The 16,888-nt window shown below is 38.7% G+C and overlaps 1 protein-coding gene across 1 annotated transcript; it reads left to right on the top strand.

Annotated features, from left to right (window-relative positions):
* The first annotated feature begins 6,902 nt into the window (after positions 1-6,902).
* LOC139452558 (homeobox protein EMX2-like) lies at positions 6,903-15,480 on the top strand. Its single transcript, XM_071234078.1, has 3 exons — positions 6,903-7,571; positions 11,079-11,251; positions 14,614-15,480. Exons 1-3 carry the CDS (start codon positions 7,082-7,084, stop codon positions 14,851-14,853), a joined length of 903 nt encoding a protein of 300 aa, XP_071090179.1. The 5' UTR covers positions 6,903-7,081; the 3' UTR covers positions 14,854-15,480.
* The last annotated feature ends 1,408 nt before the right edge of the window (positions 15,481-16,888 follow it).

Here is a 16,888-nt window from a genome sequence, read left to right as displayed (position 1 = left end):
TGTTACAACGTTTTAACATCCTAACGTCCTGCTTTTTAAGACAGGGTAATACAATACACGTCTGTAGGCTGGATCCATCGCGGATTATTGTATCACGAAAGACTTCGTCATGTGACTAAAACCGTCACAGTTAGTAAATCCTTCAGTAAACAATCATCTTAACATGTGATGATGATATATATGACACAATAGTCGAATGACTAACAGTGTCAACACACAACGCACATGGAAAGTGTGAACAGAGAGTCATCTGCCAATATCTAAAACCGAAAAAATAAAACATCCATTATGCTTTCAAATCGCTAAACACAACTCACATGGTTCAATTTATTTGTAATTAAAAGTGATAAAACACAAATTGGTGGCTGTCGTAATGTTAATGACCTTGTTTGATTGGATATGATATTCAATCGAGAAGATTCAATTACATTCATACAGAATACCTATACGCGAGATCAAAGGAGCACACCGCACAGGTTTTAATTACAGGTGTATTCGGCAAAGTTTAAGTCAATACAGTTGGTGTCATCACATTAATTATATATTTATTGGGAACAGTGTTAATGTATCAGAAACCTAGTTGCAACAACAGGAAGGGTAAATGTATCTAACCCGTCTTTATACTGTGTAATTGACGGACTACCTCGTGAGCTGGTTCAATACAACACAGCATGAAAACATCTCCGCTATGTTGAAGTAACTAGCTCTACGGCCAGGGATACCCGTCCCTCGGGAACCGAAAGAAGGGGATGTTGTGAGGGAACAGAGACGCAGAAGGGGGTAAAGTGGGGAGGGAGGACAGGTATGGTACAGGTAAAACACAGGTGTAACATTACCTGGCTACACCTGCGTCACACCTGTACCGAGACGTGTTTGTAGGTGACAGTTTAGAGTTAGAGGTCTTACTCCGTATAGTCGGGTGTTAGATATAGTCTGTACCTCATCTTAAGAATGCTGAGGAATGCTTGGATGGGGGAGATGGACAAAGGGTGGGGGAGTAAGGGGTGGGGCTTTGGTGGGTGGGGGATGCAGAAGGGTTGGGGTACTCAATATTTGTTTGATTGACAGCCGAGTCTTCATGTGAAAGCAAGCATATGAAGACGTCGCTGACATATACTAAGGAGGGCGCGTTAAAAACAAAATATATACTGAACACAAAAAGTTAAGGATCATGAATGTTTTTGTTGCGCAGTGAAAGCCGAGCACACAATTTCACAAAAATATCCCCAAAATATTCATTTCCCTGACTTTATTTGTTAAGTATTTATAGTTGTTTGGGTAGGCCTCACCATTAATCGGTTCTGATTCAAATATGTTGTTTGTGAAATCCTACAAATAAACATGCCACTACGTTTTTGTCATCATTCCTTTTGCTCCTGTTTGAAAAGGACTGAATGTGCTAATATTAGTCACTTTCGGTTATCTTAAAGAAGGTGCAAATCTTACTCCAAGTTTTTTTAGAGCAAGATTAAAAAAACATAACATATAAATCAGCGTGTGATTTCCACGGCAACATAGTGAGTGAGTATGGTTTTACGCCGCTTTTAGCAATATTCCAGCAATATCATGACTGGGTGCACCAGAAAAGGGCTTCACACATTGTACCCATGTGGGGTGTCGAACCCGGGTCTTCGGCGTGACGATCGAACGCATAAACCACTAGACTACCCCACCGCCCCCAGGCAACATAGACCCCTCGTACCTAACAAGGAATACTATAATGGCTGCTGATTATGAAATTGACTAGATATAGATGAGTCAGTATCCACAATGAGGACCAACATTGGCCATTACCTGACTGCTTGGCACACCAGGAACCCCTGGCGGCGAGGATACCCCCTTTCAAACTCTAAATTCCCTGCTATAGTCCATAACACTTTACTGGTTATCGTGACGTGTATTACATATTCTAGCTAATACTTCCACGCTGGACACGCTAGAAACATATCGTTGGGGGTTTGAATCCTAGTTCGCTTGTATTATAGTTTTAACTTTAACAGCACCATGTCCGTGCTCCTAGGTTTCACCAAAGTTGTTAACGTCTGAGACCTGAATCACTTGGGGCTATCCTCTCACATTAAACTGACACGCATTGATGTAACTGGCATGCTGCTAAAGGCAGCGTTAAATCCAACTCACTCACTCTAAAAGTCCTGATCGCCTTACGAGTTATCGTGACATGGACGATATTTTCCGGCGTATGATATTTCAACTCACACACTCACTTCGAGTTCAGGAAAGTAATCATAATGCGACAAAAAGGCAACAAGGTTACCATGGCAACGAATTACCAATACGTCGACGTCGACCAGATATGGGTGTCATGTTTTTTCATGTGTTTTCATTTATTTTGTTCCAGTGGATGAAGAGTGAATTTCAGTTTCAAGGATCTTGTTGGTTCCCAGGGCGTGTGCCTTTTGAAAAGGTTGCAGTTACCTCCCTTGTTGCAGCGTTAAGGGCAGGTGCGAGTGGCTATTTATCTTTCACAATGACCACGCCCAAGTTTGTTAAACACGGGCACCGCACACGTTTTAATTACGATCAAATTAGGGGTTCAATAAACTGCTCAATTTGTCCTCCTTATTACGTCTTGTGAACAGACGCCTTTTAAAATAAATGACGACTTTGAAAAACGAGCTCACGGACCGTAGGCTTTTTTGAAAACATAGAACCTCAACAAAGCTTCCGACAACAGCACGTACCTATCCAACTGGGAGTTCCAACGTGCTGATATATTTATCATGTGTAATTACGTGAAATTAAAGCACAATGCACGCAAATTATAGTTCAGGCGTTATCACAGCGCATGGCCGTTTTAAATTTGAAATGGAGATGCCATGGTTTGGTAGCGGGAGATCCCGAACTGGTGCTGCCACCTTGCGGCGACATGGCGGAAACCGTAATTCTTCATTTCTGAATACTATTTATCATCAATTTAATTGACGCTGGGTGTTTTCCGCTGGATCCCAGAATACTTGATAATTTGATCAGCTTAAGTTTGTGTCATTTTTTCTCTAATGGCTGTAGCAAAGAACTGATTACATCCTCAATGGCGAGCTGTAATTGTTGCTACCATACCTCCCATCACGGATTTGGCGGGAAATAGACGCAGAACTTCCCCCGAACTCGAGTCTCTGGGCAGCGTAGTAGATTGACGCGCAACGTACGTGTCTCGGTAGACTGTGTGTTGGTCTGGACTGACAGGGGAATGCCGTGATTAACGAGAGACAATTTCCACATGACCATTTGTATCTTGCTTCGGAGTTGGGACGGAGGGCTAAGGAGCCTATCATACAAATTCGAGATCTTGGCCAATTCTTGTGAATAGGCATTAAATGGCCCTATCAATGCAAACCTCTTCGATCAACGTCTTAAAGAGAGCTTGTACGCTTTTACCGATAATTTCAGGGATTAAATTTGACTTTCCGTGTTATTTTGCCGTTTAATGTCATTCTCCAAACTATCTGTTTAATGAATCAATTGACAAATTGGCGGTGCTTAATGTCGCTACTGTGTATCGGCTTGTGGGGAATAATTTGGCAGGGGAACCTGAATTGTAGCTATATGATATCCGTGACAGGAGCTGTAATTACATGATATCTCTTCTTGTGGAGGGTATAGTTACATGATATCATCACGGGTGACACTAACAACGTGATATCATGTAACATTCGGCAACTTTGTAAGTCATTCTTCAGGTGATGATTGTTTCTTCAACACTATATATTTCCTCAAATATTTCATCTTTATCAAAAGCACCGTAAATATATTTTTCCAGTTCGTAATCTCTTTCATTATTATCGATACGCTGTGCGCTGAATATTTATTCTGAACAAAACAAAAATAATCAATAAAAATATTTCTAGAAACCACCAAAGTGAAAGCGTGATATACTTGTAAAACAAGAAATTCAATTATCAAGAGACACCATAGTTCCATTCATAACTGTTCAATAAAATTCTTGAGCCGTTATGTAGCTGGAATATTGCTGAGTGCGGCGCTAAAAGACAAACACACACAATAAATTCTTTAGGATTTTCATTTTTTTAAATTCAAGATGCCTTTGATTTAGACGCACTTGGTCTTACTTTTCTCGTTAATACATTGAGCCGTTTAACATATATGTGTACAACGCAAATCTTCATAATTACTATGTAAGTATATATAGACATATTGGTCATGAGGCACGCACTAGCAGAACCTTGCATCCTCATCCATACAACGATACAATGAGATGTTTCCTTTACTGTTTGAGAGTACTTGTTTGAGAGTACTTGTACAATGTAATGCCGTTTAAAGAATGCGTTTTACTGAAGATTAAATGGACAGTAGTTCTGCGCATTATACCGGGACTTGTTGATGTTTGGCACGATGCTAGCACGGTCGATACAGAACATGTTCACAATATACTAGTATACATACTTGAACTACATCTAGAACATACTTCTTGGAATTCTTCCTCAAGCGTCATCCATCATAGTTACATCTCTACCTTTAGAGGTTCAGGACAATTTGCCCCTTTTCAAACTCTAAATTCAATTTTTTTAAAGCCAATGCTCACTGGGTTTACTGAGAAAACAATATGTGAAATGCTGGATTTCCCCATTGTGTGAAATTTAGGGAAAAGGCATTTAGGCAAGAAGAAGTAAGCATCCCCGTGGGCATCAATTGGTTTCCCCCTCTTCCCACCCCCATCCGCAACAACCTTTTTTGCAGATCTGTTTCTTAATGCATGATGAAAGGAATTTCTGCGTGGATTGGCAAAAGCAAAACAATGGAATTTGGCCATTTAATTGACTCTTCAATGATAATTGAAAGCGTTCAATGATCATTAAACCTTCCCTTCCACTGATCCACTAACCTGAGCTGGAAATAAAAGGGACCAGTAAACGCCTCATCTGTTTCATATTGAGATCTAGCCTAACGATTCAGACAAAACGTCTAAATGACTGCATGACAAGAGGGATGTCCTAAACTTCCAAAAATTAACTTTACCCTGAAGTCGAACAATATTCCTTCGCCTTGAAGGAAATCAGAAATGGACTTTACACATCACACCCATGTAGGAATCGAACTCGGGTCCTTGGCATGACGATCGAACACTTTCATCAATAGGCTACCCTACAACCGTGTAAATCTACATGTTTCGTAATGTAGTCACGTGTGTTCCGTCCGTCATATTGACTTAGTCTATTGAACTTGGCGGTGATAAGTGTTACACTGATAACAGGAACGAACTTATTCCTCCATCCTGAGTTGATGTAAGTTGTTGATAAAGCATTAAGAATCCTCCCTCTCCCGGTACCCCTCCAGTCCTCCCCATCCCTCAACACGCAATTCACATTGTTTTGCTTAGCCTCCAGTCAGAAGCTTTTGCCAAATCACACGTGGTAATCAAAACGTAGTAAAAAGAGCTACATATTTAGTAATGGTTTTCGTTTACTTCAGCATGAACGGATGCCATATTTTATATGTTGATAAATTCCTTGTGACCCTAATTCCAGATATCTTGAGTAGGTAATAATAATAATAATAATAATAATAATAATAATAATAATAATAATAATAACAACAACAACAACAACAACTTCAGCGCTTTGTGTATGTATATACATAAGTATATAGCATCGGTGGATATGGATTTGCTTTGAGGGACTTAATATGAAAATACCTAAGATTTCGAAAGTAAGGCGCAGGTTCAACTTGCACGTGGGATGAAACAGTCCTTGAGAGATAACTGGCTCATGTTGATGCTGTAAGATTCACAATTGCAGCCATGTATAGATGTATCTGTATTATTTATACATATACATATAATTCTGCTCATATGATATAAGCAAGCATGAGCGAGCGCGATAAGTCTCTGATTTCACAATGTCTAAACACGCCTATTTGCACTGTACAAAAAGTGCCGGATACAGTTTTCAGTGTTATATTCTCGCTAATGAATCCATTTTTTTGAAAAGGTACGATTGTAATCGTGCACACAACAATGCTATTTCTACACACATATCAGTTTTAACAAGAATAATCCGTCACATTATACCACTGTACGTTATTCAGGTGAAACTCATCAAATAAAAAACATGCAAAATAACGTTCTACTTAAAACTGTCTATGAAACGCTAACAGGAAAATCAAACATTTGTGAACTTGATGCTCTCCTGAATATCCCTCTTGTGTGAACTATAACTTGAGCCTTGCAACACCTTGTACGCGAGTCTTTCGTCGCTATTATTTAACTAAATAGATTCCACAAATGACGCTAATAATGTCCTAAATTTCACTGACGTGAAATATAAAACAATTTAAGTAACATTTGTATCCGTAAAGCGTCGGAAAGCCCTCCAAAATTAATTTTTCTGCTGTCAAGCGCCCGACAGGTAGTTACGATACAATAGATAGTTCACATGTCGCATGTCTCTAGTCTTTTTTATATTTCATAATTCATTTAAATTTAAGTTCTCACAGATCTGGCAGTCAAATCTGTTACCTTATGCGAGGCTATATTCACATTGTGTAATCTAAGTGTGTTACGCTGTTAAATGCAAATAACGCGGGTTGTACAAGATATTGATGTATAATCCCTGGTACCTGTTGTACGCCATGTTACGGCAAGCTGTTCCTGGCGTAACAATACACAATCAAATAGTTTGAATTCATAAACAGAGATTTTACATTTATCGTGCTTCGCTAGATCCGCGGTTCTCAATAGCGCCTAGAAAAAGTGCTGCCACCTAGCGGGCGTCGACTTAAATCAATCAACCAATCAGCATGCAGCATTCCTCAGATTCCGCCCACCAGGCCAGTAATTGACGTTTAATTGGTCGCAGTGGATAGGGGCGTGCGCCTGTCTTTTCAGAGGCCACGACGGAGGCAGAGTAATGAAAGCGATCGTCGTCCCGTGGATTTATTCTCCGAGTAATTGAGAGCCAAGGCGGACAAGACACCGAGACCGGGACATATCCCTGTGTACCATCACCCTGCTTCTCTCTGTACACACTACACGACCATTTCACCTCGGCTCTACAGCTGGTATAGGAACGCTGCTACCTGGAAGTAAACTGCACAGGCAGTCACGATGACGGCGACAGCGTTGGAGACGCCACTACCCACGAGGAAAAGTCACGGGTTTTCTATAGAATCTTTGATAGGGCGAAGAGATGACGAGAAATCGGTCAGCAGTCCCCCAAGCCCGGGGGTGCGTCGATCTGTGAGCCCGGGGGTGCGGCGGTCGCTCAGCCCCAGGGGCAGAAGTCCTGTTAGTCCGACGGAAAGGACAGAAAAATTGACAGTATCTCCTGAGATGGAAAACAGATGCTCATCTTGGTCGGGATCGGACTTAAAACATTTGTTTAACAGTTTCACAAACCATTCAGACACTAGTGTGTTCCAGCCATTGAGGGTGTGTAATAGAATTCTCCCCAATATCACATCGCCTCCCTTTGCACCGCATCAGCTCACCACCCTCCCATTCAACCCCCTCTTGTATGGGGTAAACAGAGACATATCCCCCGCGCATCATCCCTGGATAAACCGCTACTCTGGATTTGTGCACCCACGATACCCAGGTAAGTCGCAATCCCTTCTCATTCTATGAGGAATTGGAAAATATTTTTACCGCTTTATACAGATACAAATATGCATGTATATGCATGCTTGGTTTATTTTAATCTCGAGTCAGCTGTTAAAGTATGTATGGAATTTAAATGACATTTTAAAAAAACCGTGCAGTTTTCTTTACGAGATTCGCAGATTCAACTTCCACATTCTATTTGTATTCATGAAGATATAAGATGTGTATAAATACATTTATTAATTTTGAAGTGACTATACATTACTTACATGAACATGTGATCCATATAATCGAACACGTTGCTTCCATCTTTATCATAAAGGTCAATATGAATTATTATTCTATTTAGATATTCAAATTAATACAATGATTTATTAATTCGAATTAAAGTAATAGATGGACTAAATATTATGGCATGAATCTACTATTTACATGAGTTTAAAACATAGTAAATTATATGCACTATAAATTCCCAAATCATTGCCACATTATTTTTACTTACGTGAGCAGGTGTTCCTGTGAAACCTTTCTTCACATTCCCACTAAATTGTTCCGTCAGACAAACGTATATTGAACGATTTCAGGTTCTGTGCCTTTATATAACTGTGTGCAATTCACGAGACCTGCTTAAAAGAAAGACAGCATAAAATAGTATTGACACAATGCAACGCATGTCAGTGTAACACACACTGCAATTTCTAATAAAATCTAAATGTGTTAATAACACCGAACTCAAACACATTTTCAACTGGTTATATTTACATACTGGTTTCAGTGACAGTGTTTGTAGTATGAACGAACAGGATTCCATGAGTTATTGGACAATTTCTGTGTAAGGTCTGATTGTCCAAGCCGACAGTTCTCCAAGACACTATCCAGAATCCAGATGAATCGATCGTCCATTATGAAAACTCCGTGGACCATTGTAATATTACATAAAATTGTCATTTGCAATATTAATTTCAAGACATAATTATACTTCCACGCATTGTCTCCTCGTCTCGCTTCCACTAAATCAAACAATTAGTAATACAAGCCGAATGCGATGGGTTAGAAATCAGACAATCGCATAACAAATATTTCTCGCTCAGTCTAGTAGCGTTTCGATCGATGCCGCTTTGTTGGGTACTTGTGGTTGAGGGATGCTTTTATAGGGAATTAATAACCTCTCAATCCTCTCCATGTTGCGGAGGCAAAGCCCTGCTTTCTTTACAGCTGGATTGTGTAAACATTTTCGCTCAACTGCCCTCATATATTCGCCGTGTCCCCAGTTGCTGTCACAATCTGCCATATGTCTGTCAGCATCCGCTCAGTTACGCGACCCTGTGACGGCTAGTCGTAACTCTGTCAAGCTTATCTTAAAATCCTCGAAGACGGGGAAATTTGTACTTATCGGGAAAAAATCCTCAAATATTTATATTCTTTTGAAAGGCTTGAAAATCGGTTCTCGTGAAAGACTCCAGTTTGTAGTCTTTTTATTTACGACAAAGCAACGAGTGTTTATCAAAAGGAGCGGTGACATATTTAAACAACAAATATTGTTATAAATCATAATATTTCCTTTACCTGGCTTTGTTGTGTTACATATAACATTCGAGGAGAGCCCTTGAAAATGTGTCAAACGAATGATAACGTCTCGGATATTATGACTATAAACAAAGACAAATATATGATACACGGGTAGTTCTGTCACTTGGTATTTAATTAGTTTACAATTGCGAATAACATTCTAAATAACCTAGTTTTTGAATATAAAGCCCCCAGGACGTTGATTATTTTAACAGATTCGTGGGTGGACATATTCCCCCACATTCATCAATATATATCAATATACACACACATACATATATATATATATGAAAATGATAAGTTTAAGAAATAACCCCAATATAAATGTAAATGAATAAATAGAATCATGCCTACATATATCGAACTCATATATAACTCTCAAAAATAAAGTTGAAATATTTTTCCTCTAGCAGCCTAATTCACACTAATTTTAATTCGCTAGTAAAATAATTTGTGTATTCATGAAATACAATTTCTACCTCATTGTAATGTACACGTAAAGAACACTTTTCTTATTTAAACTAGAAATACTATATTGTACCGATATTATCCGTTTCTAAAAATATAATAAAGATTTGAAGAACATACATGAATGCTGAAGATCCTCGCGCACAATAGATAATCGACTATTTGAGTGATTGAAATGGGAAACACATTGTGCGGAACATGCGCAGTGTTTGTACGCCACGCGGAGACTGAGCAACGAAAGTTTACTTTCACGCCAAGGCGTATTACAGTGTTGATTTTGAAATTCGATATCATGAATAAATAAACTTGTGAAATAATAATGTGGTCGATCCGCTCCTTCATTGTTTTCCTAGTTTTTCTTCAAAATACCCTCATAAAACAGACGGTGGGAGTTAAGCCGGAATCTATTTTATTAAACATTCAAGATAAACTTTGGATGGCTGTGTGCCACTTAAAAAACGACAGGTATAATAGACTTCAACTAAGGTATTAAACCTTTGAAATGGCTTTTTAAATCAACGGTTACCGATTTTTGTCTTAAAAAAATATGTTTTTGCACGAAGTATCTCATTTTACAAATATGCAGTGTTTAGTGAGAACACGCTGTTCGTACATGTTTTACATAGATAACGTGGAAACGTAAATGGTTTTGTTTTGTCAATGCACACATAATTCTGTCCAAAAGAGATACACAATGGAATATAGAAGCAAGTTATCCTCAAAAAGATGTGTACAAACGTACCTCATGCATCTATCATTAACAGATTCAAAAGTGGTAAAGATACATGGAGGATGTATAAATATGTACAGTAGAATTAAAACGTTTCAATATGTTGTTTATATTTACTATGTGGTCTCCTCGGTTTTTCTAATACATAGAACAATGTCGATGTCTTCTTGATAATTTACATATGACAAATACGAAAGAAAATTATACAACGTCAAACAAAGAAAACAATTTCTATGCAGGTATACCAAAGCGATTGTCGCGTTAAACTGACAACAATAATTCAAAGCGATAGACGATATTTTTTCAGAATATGTTACCCATACACAACGTGAAAAGAAAAATGTTAAAATTCACGCCCAATGGAATCTGTTTGGGTAAATAATCGACTGATTATTCTCTGGCTTTGACGTTTTATATTTAATACTTAGACAATAAGTCGATCTTGGTTGTGTGGCAACTGCTTCGGTAGTGTATTCTCAGAAAATATAATTCGTTCAGCGAAAAGCAAGAGACAATGTTCTTTCATCCACCAGCCTTTTCGAACACACACTAAAATAATCACATTCAGTATCGATCAACAGATCGATTCCAATGCCAATATTAACAAGCCAGAACAACCCTATATTATTACAGTGCAAGGCACACACATCAGCATTGGTTATTACCTTTTTTTCATTCCTGTGGTGTCATAAATAATATTTCATTTACTATAACTATCTTTTAATATTTTTTCAGTTGGCCCCCCACCCGGTTTGCTGTTTCATCCGTATAGAAAGCCCAAAAGGAACCGAACAGCGTTCTCCCCTAACCAGCTTCTGCAGTTGGAACAAGCGTTCGAGAAGAATCATTATGTTGTGGGCCAGGAACGAAAACAGCTAGCTGGCAAATTACAGCTCACGGAAACACAGGTACGTTAAAGGGGAGACTGGTCTGTAGGCGTGTGGTGTATGGCATTGAAACGATACGTGAGGCTACAGGCTTTCCGACTTTATACCCCGATGTAAGGGAGGTGGAGGGGTGATGGTGACATTGCTGGTGAGTGGAAACGGGTGCTATTGTACAAAAACAAATCTGATAGCTGTCAGAGGTGTGGGTAAAGGTAGTGATTGTGCATTTTAATATTAAATATGAAATAACATACACAGGGAGATGTGGATGCAGGGTGGTGTCAGTTGAGGGTAGGAGAGAAGGTTAAGAGTGTTATGTTTGAGGGGTAGGGTCAGAGAGCGTATTTTGTGGGGTAGGGGTCGGAGAGCGTACAGGTTAGGGTACGGAGCGGGGGAGTTAATGGGTTAGACGGGTATCAAAGGGGTGGGGTTATGTAGGAAGTCGGGTGGAGATGGGGCCGTCTGGTGAGGTTGACGCTGTAGAAAAGTACTTTGTTTTAAGGGTTGTCGAAAGCTCTTGGGGTACGAGAGATGAAGTAGATGAAGTGTTATTGTGTTTTAGGGGTGGGGTACTTGTCAAATGTCGGACAATAGTACAGCGTTAGAAATTACAGTGATTGTTAAAGGGGGGGGGGGGGTGTCCTGGGATAGGGGAGAGTGCAAAAAAAAGTCGGGACTTGGTGTGAACTTAGAGGTTTCTGGTTAGGAAAAAAGTAAACATTTTTTTATCTCCCAATAAATTGTTGTGCATGCCTTATAGTGAAGGGTAACACTCCTATCAGGTAAATACATGTATATATCTATAATATAGGCCCTGTACGTTGGGATATGGAAAATATGTACGGAACAGGGGTGTTTGATCAATATAATATTCGAATCATAAATAATATATTCATACGTCCCGGTATAATAAATTGATTACCTGTATTATATCAATTTACAAATACACATAAATGAAACGGACCAAACAACACCAGCCTGATTTTTTTCCTCAGAAAGGTGGAGGTTGAAATGTACTTTTGAAACCTTTTTACAAGCACTTCCCCCAAGTTAATTCAGACAGTACTTTACAAACATCACGCTTCTGATATTCAGTGAACATGAAAGATATTGAAAATCGAAAAAAGAAAGATATTATAAATTCGTAATTGGTTGACGCGTCCAACTACGTGGAAGCGGATTTAATTTTGTAAAAGATAGAGTTGGTGAAGTGTTTCATCAAACACGCTATAACTAGAAGAAAGAGGACTATTAAATATCTGTCAAAGATGATACGTCTTATTTCCCATCAGCTAAATAAACAGAATTATGATACGCATCACCGTTGTCATTATAATTGCATCAAATAAACGCAAGGTTGTTCTGTATCTTCTGAAATTACACATCGAATAAAATATACAAATTATTTCAAAACGGAAAATCCTTCTACTAATATCGTTGTGTAATGACGGCAGATCGAAACAAACAACGGCAAATCGTACAGACAGTTAAAGAGATGCGTTCTTCCTCTATCGGCGTTAGATTACGAACCTACCGCCGAAGGGGATTGATTAGGGTAACAATTATATTGTTTTGTAACGAGAAGTTGATGATAAGAATAATAGATGGGAAATTATTAAATACACAATAATTTATCTTTCGTAAGGAGCGGTTAATCGATATGCGCTGAACTGGAATTAACATTAATTCATAGTGTAGGTTTTTATGAACATGTCATTTAGACGGACCTTTATTGTTTTACTTGTAAATAACTGACGTCAAAGGCCACTGTTGTGTGGAATAATGTTATTTTTAATGGAAAATCAATGTATTTGAAATTCACAAAACTGGTAGAAAAGTTTAAAGTACTTTCGTTGCGACAGACTGTAATTTCACGCAAACGCGGCGCGGTATAATTGCATCATGCTAATCTGTTTTGAGGTTTGGCTACCCGCAGATGGACTCGACAAATGGCTCCAAAACCACAAAATCAAAAGAAAAATTATCGGATTTATCTCTATGAATTTGTAAACGGGTATTTAGTAGTTGTTGCAGGGAGTAACACGACCTTTGATGAGGAGCAAGGCGTAAAGTGCCTCTCCCAAACTCCCACCCACGGGCTAAGCAGCCCCCGAGGCCTCGAGAGTCTAATGATGACGCGCTGATATCATCCCGACCCCCAGAGCCCAACACTTTGACCCCTCTCTCCTGGGTCCGGGTTAACAATCTCAGTATTTTCCCGGGGGAGGAGTTTCAAACACACTCATAATGTATTATTGCTGCAGAAGGCTTATTTGGAAACCATCGCATTAATTTGCAAGGATTAAAGAAAGTTTGTTAAATGAAGCAATTTCAGAGTGACGATGACAAGGGTGGTGTGTTAGTGCTATCAGCTGAGACTCTCTGGGGGTGCCGGGTTTCTCAGCCCCGGGGGTGCAGCTCAGCGTTGTAATTGAACAATTATCGCGGCCTTACGTCTCCTGCCACTACCACAACAATCATCAACAACAAATCACTGATATTGATCTGGACGGGAGACTGGGGCTAACTGGCCCCTTGTTCGAGATAGTTAAGAAACGGAGGTTATGGCTAAACAATTCATCAGATCAGGACACGATGCCAGTGGACCCTCGTGATAGCGATAGTTGTAGATCGCTATTATTCTGTCAATGGCTTGATTAGCACGCAAACATTATCTGTCCTTTGTAAACGCCCCAAAGAGGATAATGTTTATTCATATAACCCTTTCAAACTTGAATTAATGTTTATTAAGTATACACTGAATATATAAAGACTATGTTACAAAAATAGTTTAAGTCAAGCATCTTATTTAACGTCCTCGATTGGTTTTGATTGGAACAGATTAAATTTCAACAAAGAAAATAAGATTCTCTTTTATTCAAAAGAGAATGATGAAGAAATTACGGGGCGGTGATTGAGCTGATGGTTGGATGTTTGGATGTGCTTGTTTACGTGTCGTAAACTAGAGGGGGTGCTTCTCCAGGCAACGTCCATTGTATTCTTAGTCTCGCGGTGTAACGTGAGAGGTGACGAGACACGATTAGCCCGTGTAGTAGTGATTGTCTTCATCACAGTTATCGTTTGTGTGGCACGTCGCTTAACGTAGTCTAATTACAGGCCCATTATCACAAACATAAACTGCCTTTGATATTCCGTGAACGATGCAATACCATGCCACTTGGAACTCCCTAAGGGGAGGGTCCTGGTATCTGAGAGGGAGGTGAGGAGTAGATTTATACCCAATTCATTGATAACGTCACAGAAAGGACTCTCATCTTACACCGTCACTCGACTCTTTAGCATCAGTGGTCTTTGTCTTCTTAATTGTCCCCTCTCTTAAACTTTTCGAAACCAAACATCTTATTCCCGATTTTATTTTTCAGGTTAAAGTTTGGTTCCAGAATAGGCGGACAAAACACAAAAGAATGAAGGCCGAGGAAGAAGCTGGAGTGACGTCACCGGACGGCGCTGATTGTAATGCCTGCTCACGTGACGAGGATTCTCATTTATCACGTGACAATCACGAGGACAGGAGCGAGATGTCCGATTCGGAAATCGACGATGTTGACGAGGACAATTGCTCAGAGGAGGACGAGGTGTTATCCGTTGCTGGGGATCCCTGAATTTCCATTGGTACATTGTGGTATGGTTCGAACCAATCAGATCTCTTCCTTGGCCATCATGGTCATGTGACAATGCTCAAAATGCTCTGCCAGTTACATAGTCTGTGCAATCCCTACTCAGCAAGGGAGATGATCTGTGACGTCATCGACGTCTGACGCAGTTAACAAAGTGCTAAGGATTCCGTCCCGAATCGTGAGAGAAAGAGATGCGCAAGAACAATGCGCGCTCACATGCACGTGCAATCAGTGCTACAGACAGGCTGTCCTGAGAGCGGCGCATCGTCATAATAAAAACGCCCACAACGCATTTTTCTATCTTTCATAATAAAGAAAAGATGTTAGAGATGCTGTCATTGATTAATAAGCTTTAATATCACATACTGTTTTATCATAATTATTTATTTTTTTCTCTTTAGAATGTTGTATGTCTCTAACGTATTGTCAAAATAGACATTCTACAAACCAAAGACTTGACGGAAGAGAAGGAATGTTACGGGCAGTAACGTGTTAGTGCGCGCGCACATTTACGTGTGTCACGTGACAAGTGCTGTACGATGTTGATGAAGTCGTTGTTATGTGTGGTGCAGACTATTTTACACAGAAAATATACTTTGTAAATTGTGAATAAACATGTCAGAAATATATTTTGAGATATTGTTGTTTTGTCCCAAATCTTTCTCTGTGTATGTTAACGGAGAAACACAGTGGTTAGTTTTCCAAGTGGCTATAATCACAGACAGTATTACCACTGTTTATGTTGTGAGGTAAAGCAATGCATTTTGGAATTTAATATTTAAAAAAAATCAGGTACATTTCGAGGACTTTCATTTTATAAATTGTTCATCAACCCTGGAATAATTTTATCTGTAAGACATTGGTCCATTGTATTTATTTCAGGCTTAGATTGTTAAAGCAAAATTTATTATAAACAACGGGTCTTAATTTTGTAACAGTTTACTTCAAATGATGTATACTGTGTATGGAAACACAAAAACATATTTCCCGTAACCACAGAACAAGTCAGGAAACAGCAAGCAAGAAAATACGTACACTATACCAGTATATCTGAAAATAATTCTGAACATAGAGACTCTAAAGAGCTCAAAATATGATTTTATTATATCAAATCACTTCTCTGTGTACTTTTTAATAACGGCCAATATATGATTATCTTTCTTTGTAAGGTTTGAACATACTTTAGGATTTAACACGAGGATTGGACACATGTTGTTCACTTACAAGGACCTTTCCTTGTTTGAAGAATAATACATTGTCATCAGTGAAATACGACACGGCTTCAGGCCGATATGTACAATGTGAAACGTAACTTATTTATTTACTCAAAGGCGTGACTGATAGAATTATCAACAAGTAAAAACAAGTCATTTTATATCCACCGAATCAGACACACTGAACAGAGGTAATAACGTTTTGAGATAGGATTGTATACAGGAAACTGTACGCTGTTGAAATGTAGTTTTGAACAGGCCGAAAACTTGATATATTAGTAAATTAGATCAATTTGACATATCTTTAAAAGAAAATTATGTTTTTTATTTAATTATTAATTTTTGAAAATAATATGTTGAACACATACCCCTAATCACCCACGAAGCCTTAGGCTACGATATAATGAATGACATGTTGCATATTACAATTTTGCTAAAGTCGACATAAATATATTATATAATATAAATTCATATTTCTTGTCAAATGCCCAAATATAAACATGGAGAGATATCTATTTTATAAATGCATGTTCATTTAACCAAAACATTTACTGTCTATCTCACACATAGAGAAAGTACAACTTTTACCCATAGCTTCCATACTAATCGCGACGAATGTACAACAGTGGATATTGAGTCATTTTATTTTACCGATTGTTTTCGAACAAAACAACACGAGTTACCTTATAAAGAAATAAATACCTGTTTATTCGTCTCGTGAACTTGTTAATAATCTGACATGTTAAATTATAATCTGAAATAAGCTCCCGGGAAAAAAACCAAAGTGTACATCCATGTTTGATGGT

The sequence above is a fragment of the Haliotis cracherodii genome, unplaced genomic scaffold (assembly GCF_022045235.1).
Source record: "Haliotis cracherodii isolate W230 unplaced genomic scaffold, xgHalCrac1.p SCAF_9, whole genome shotgun sequence".
Lineage (NCBI taxonomy): Eukaryota > Metazoa > Mollusca > Gastropoda > Lepetellida > Haliotidae > Haliotis > Haliotis cracherodii.
This window is presented reverse-complemented; position numbering and strand designations above follow the sequence as displayed.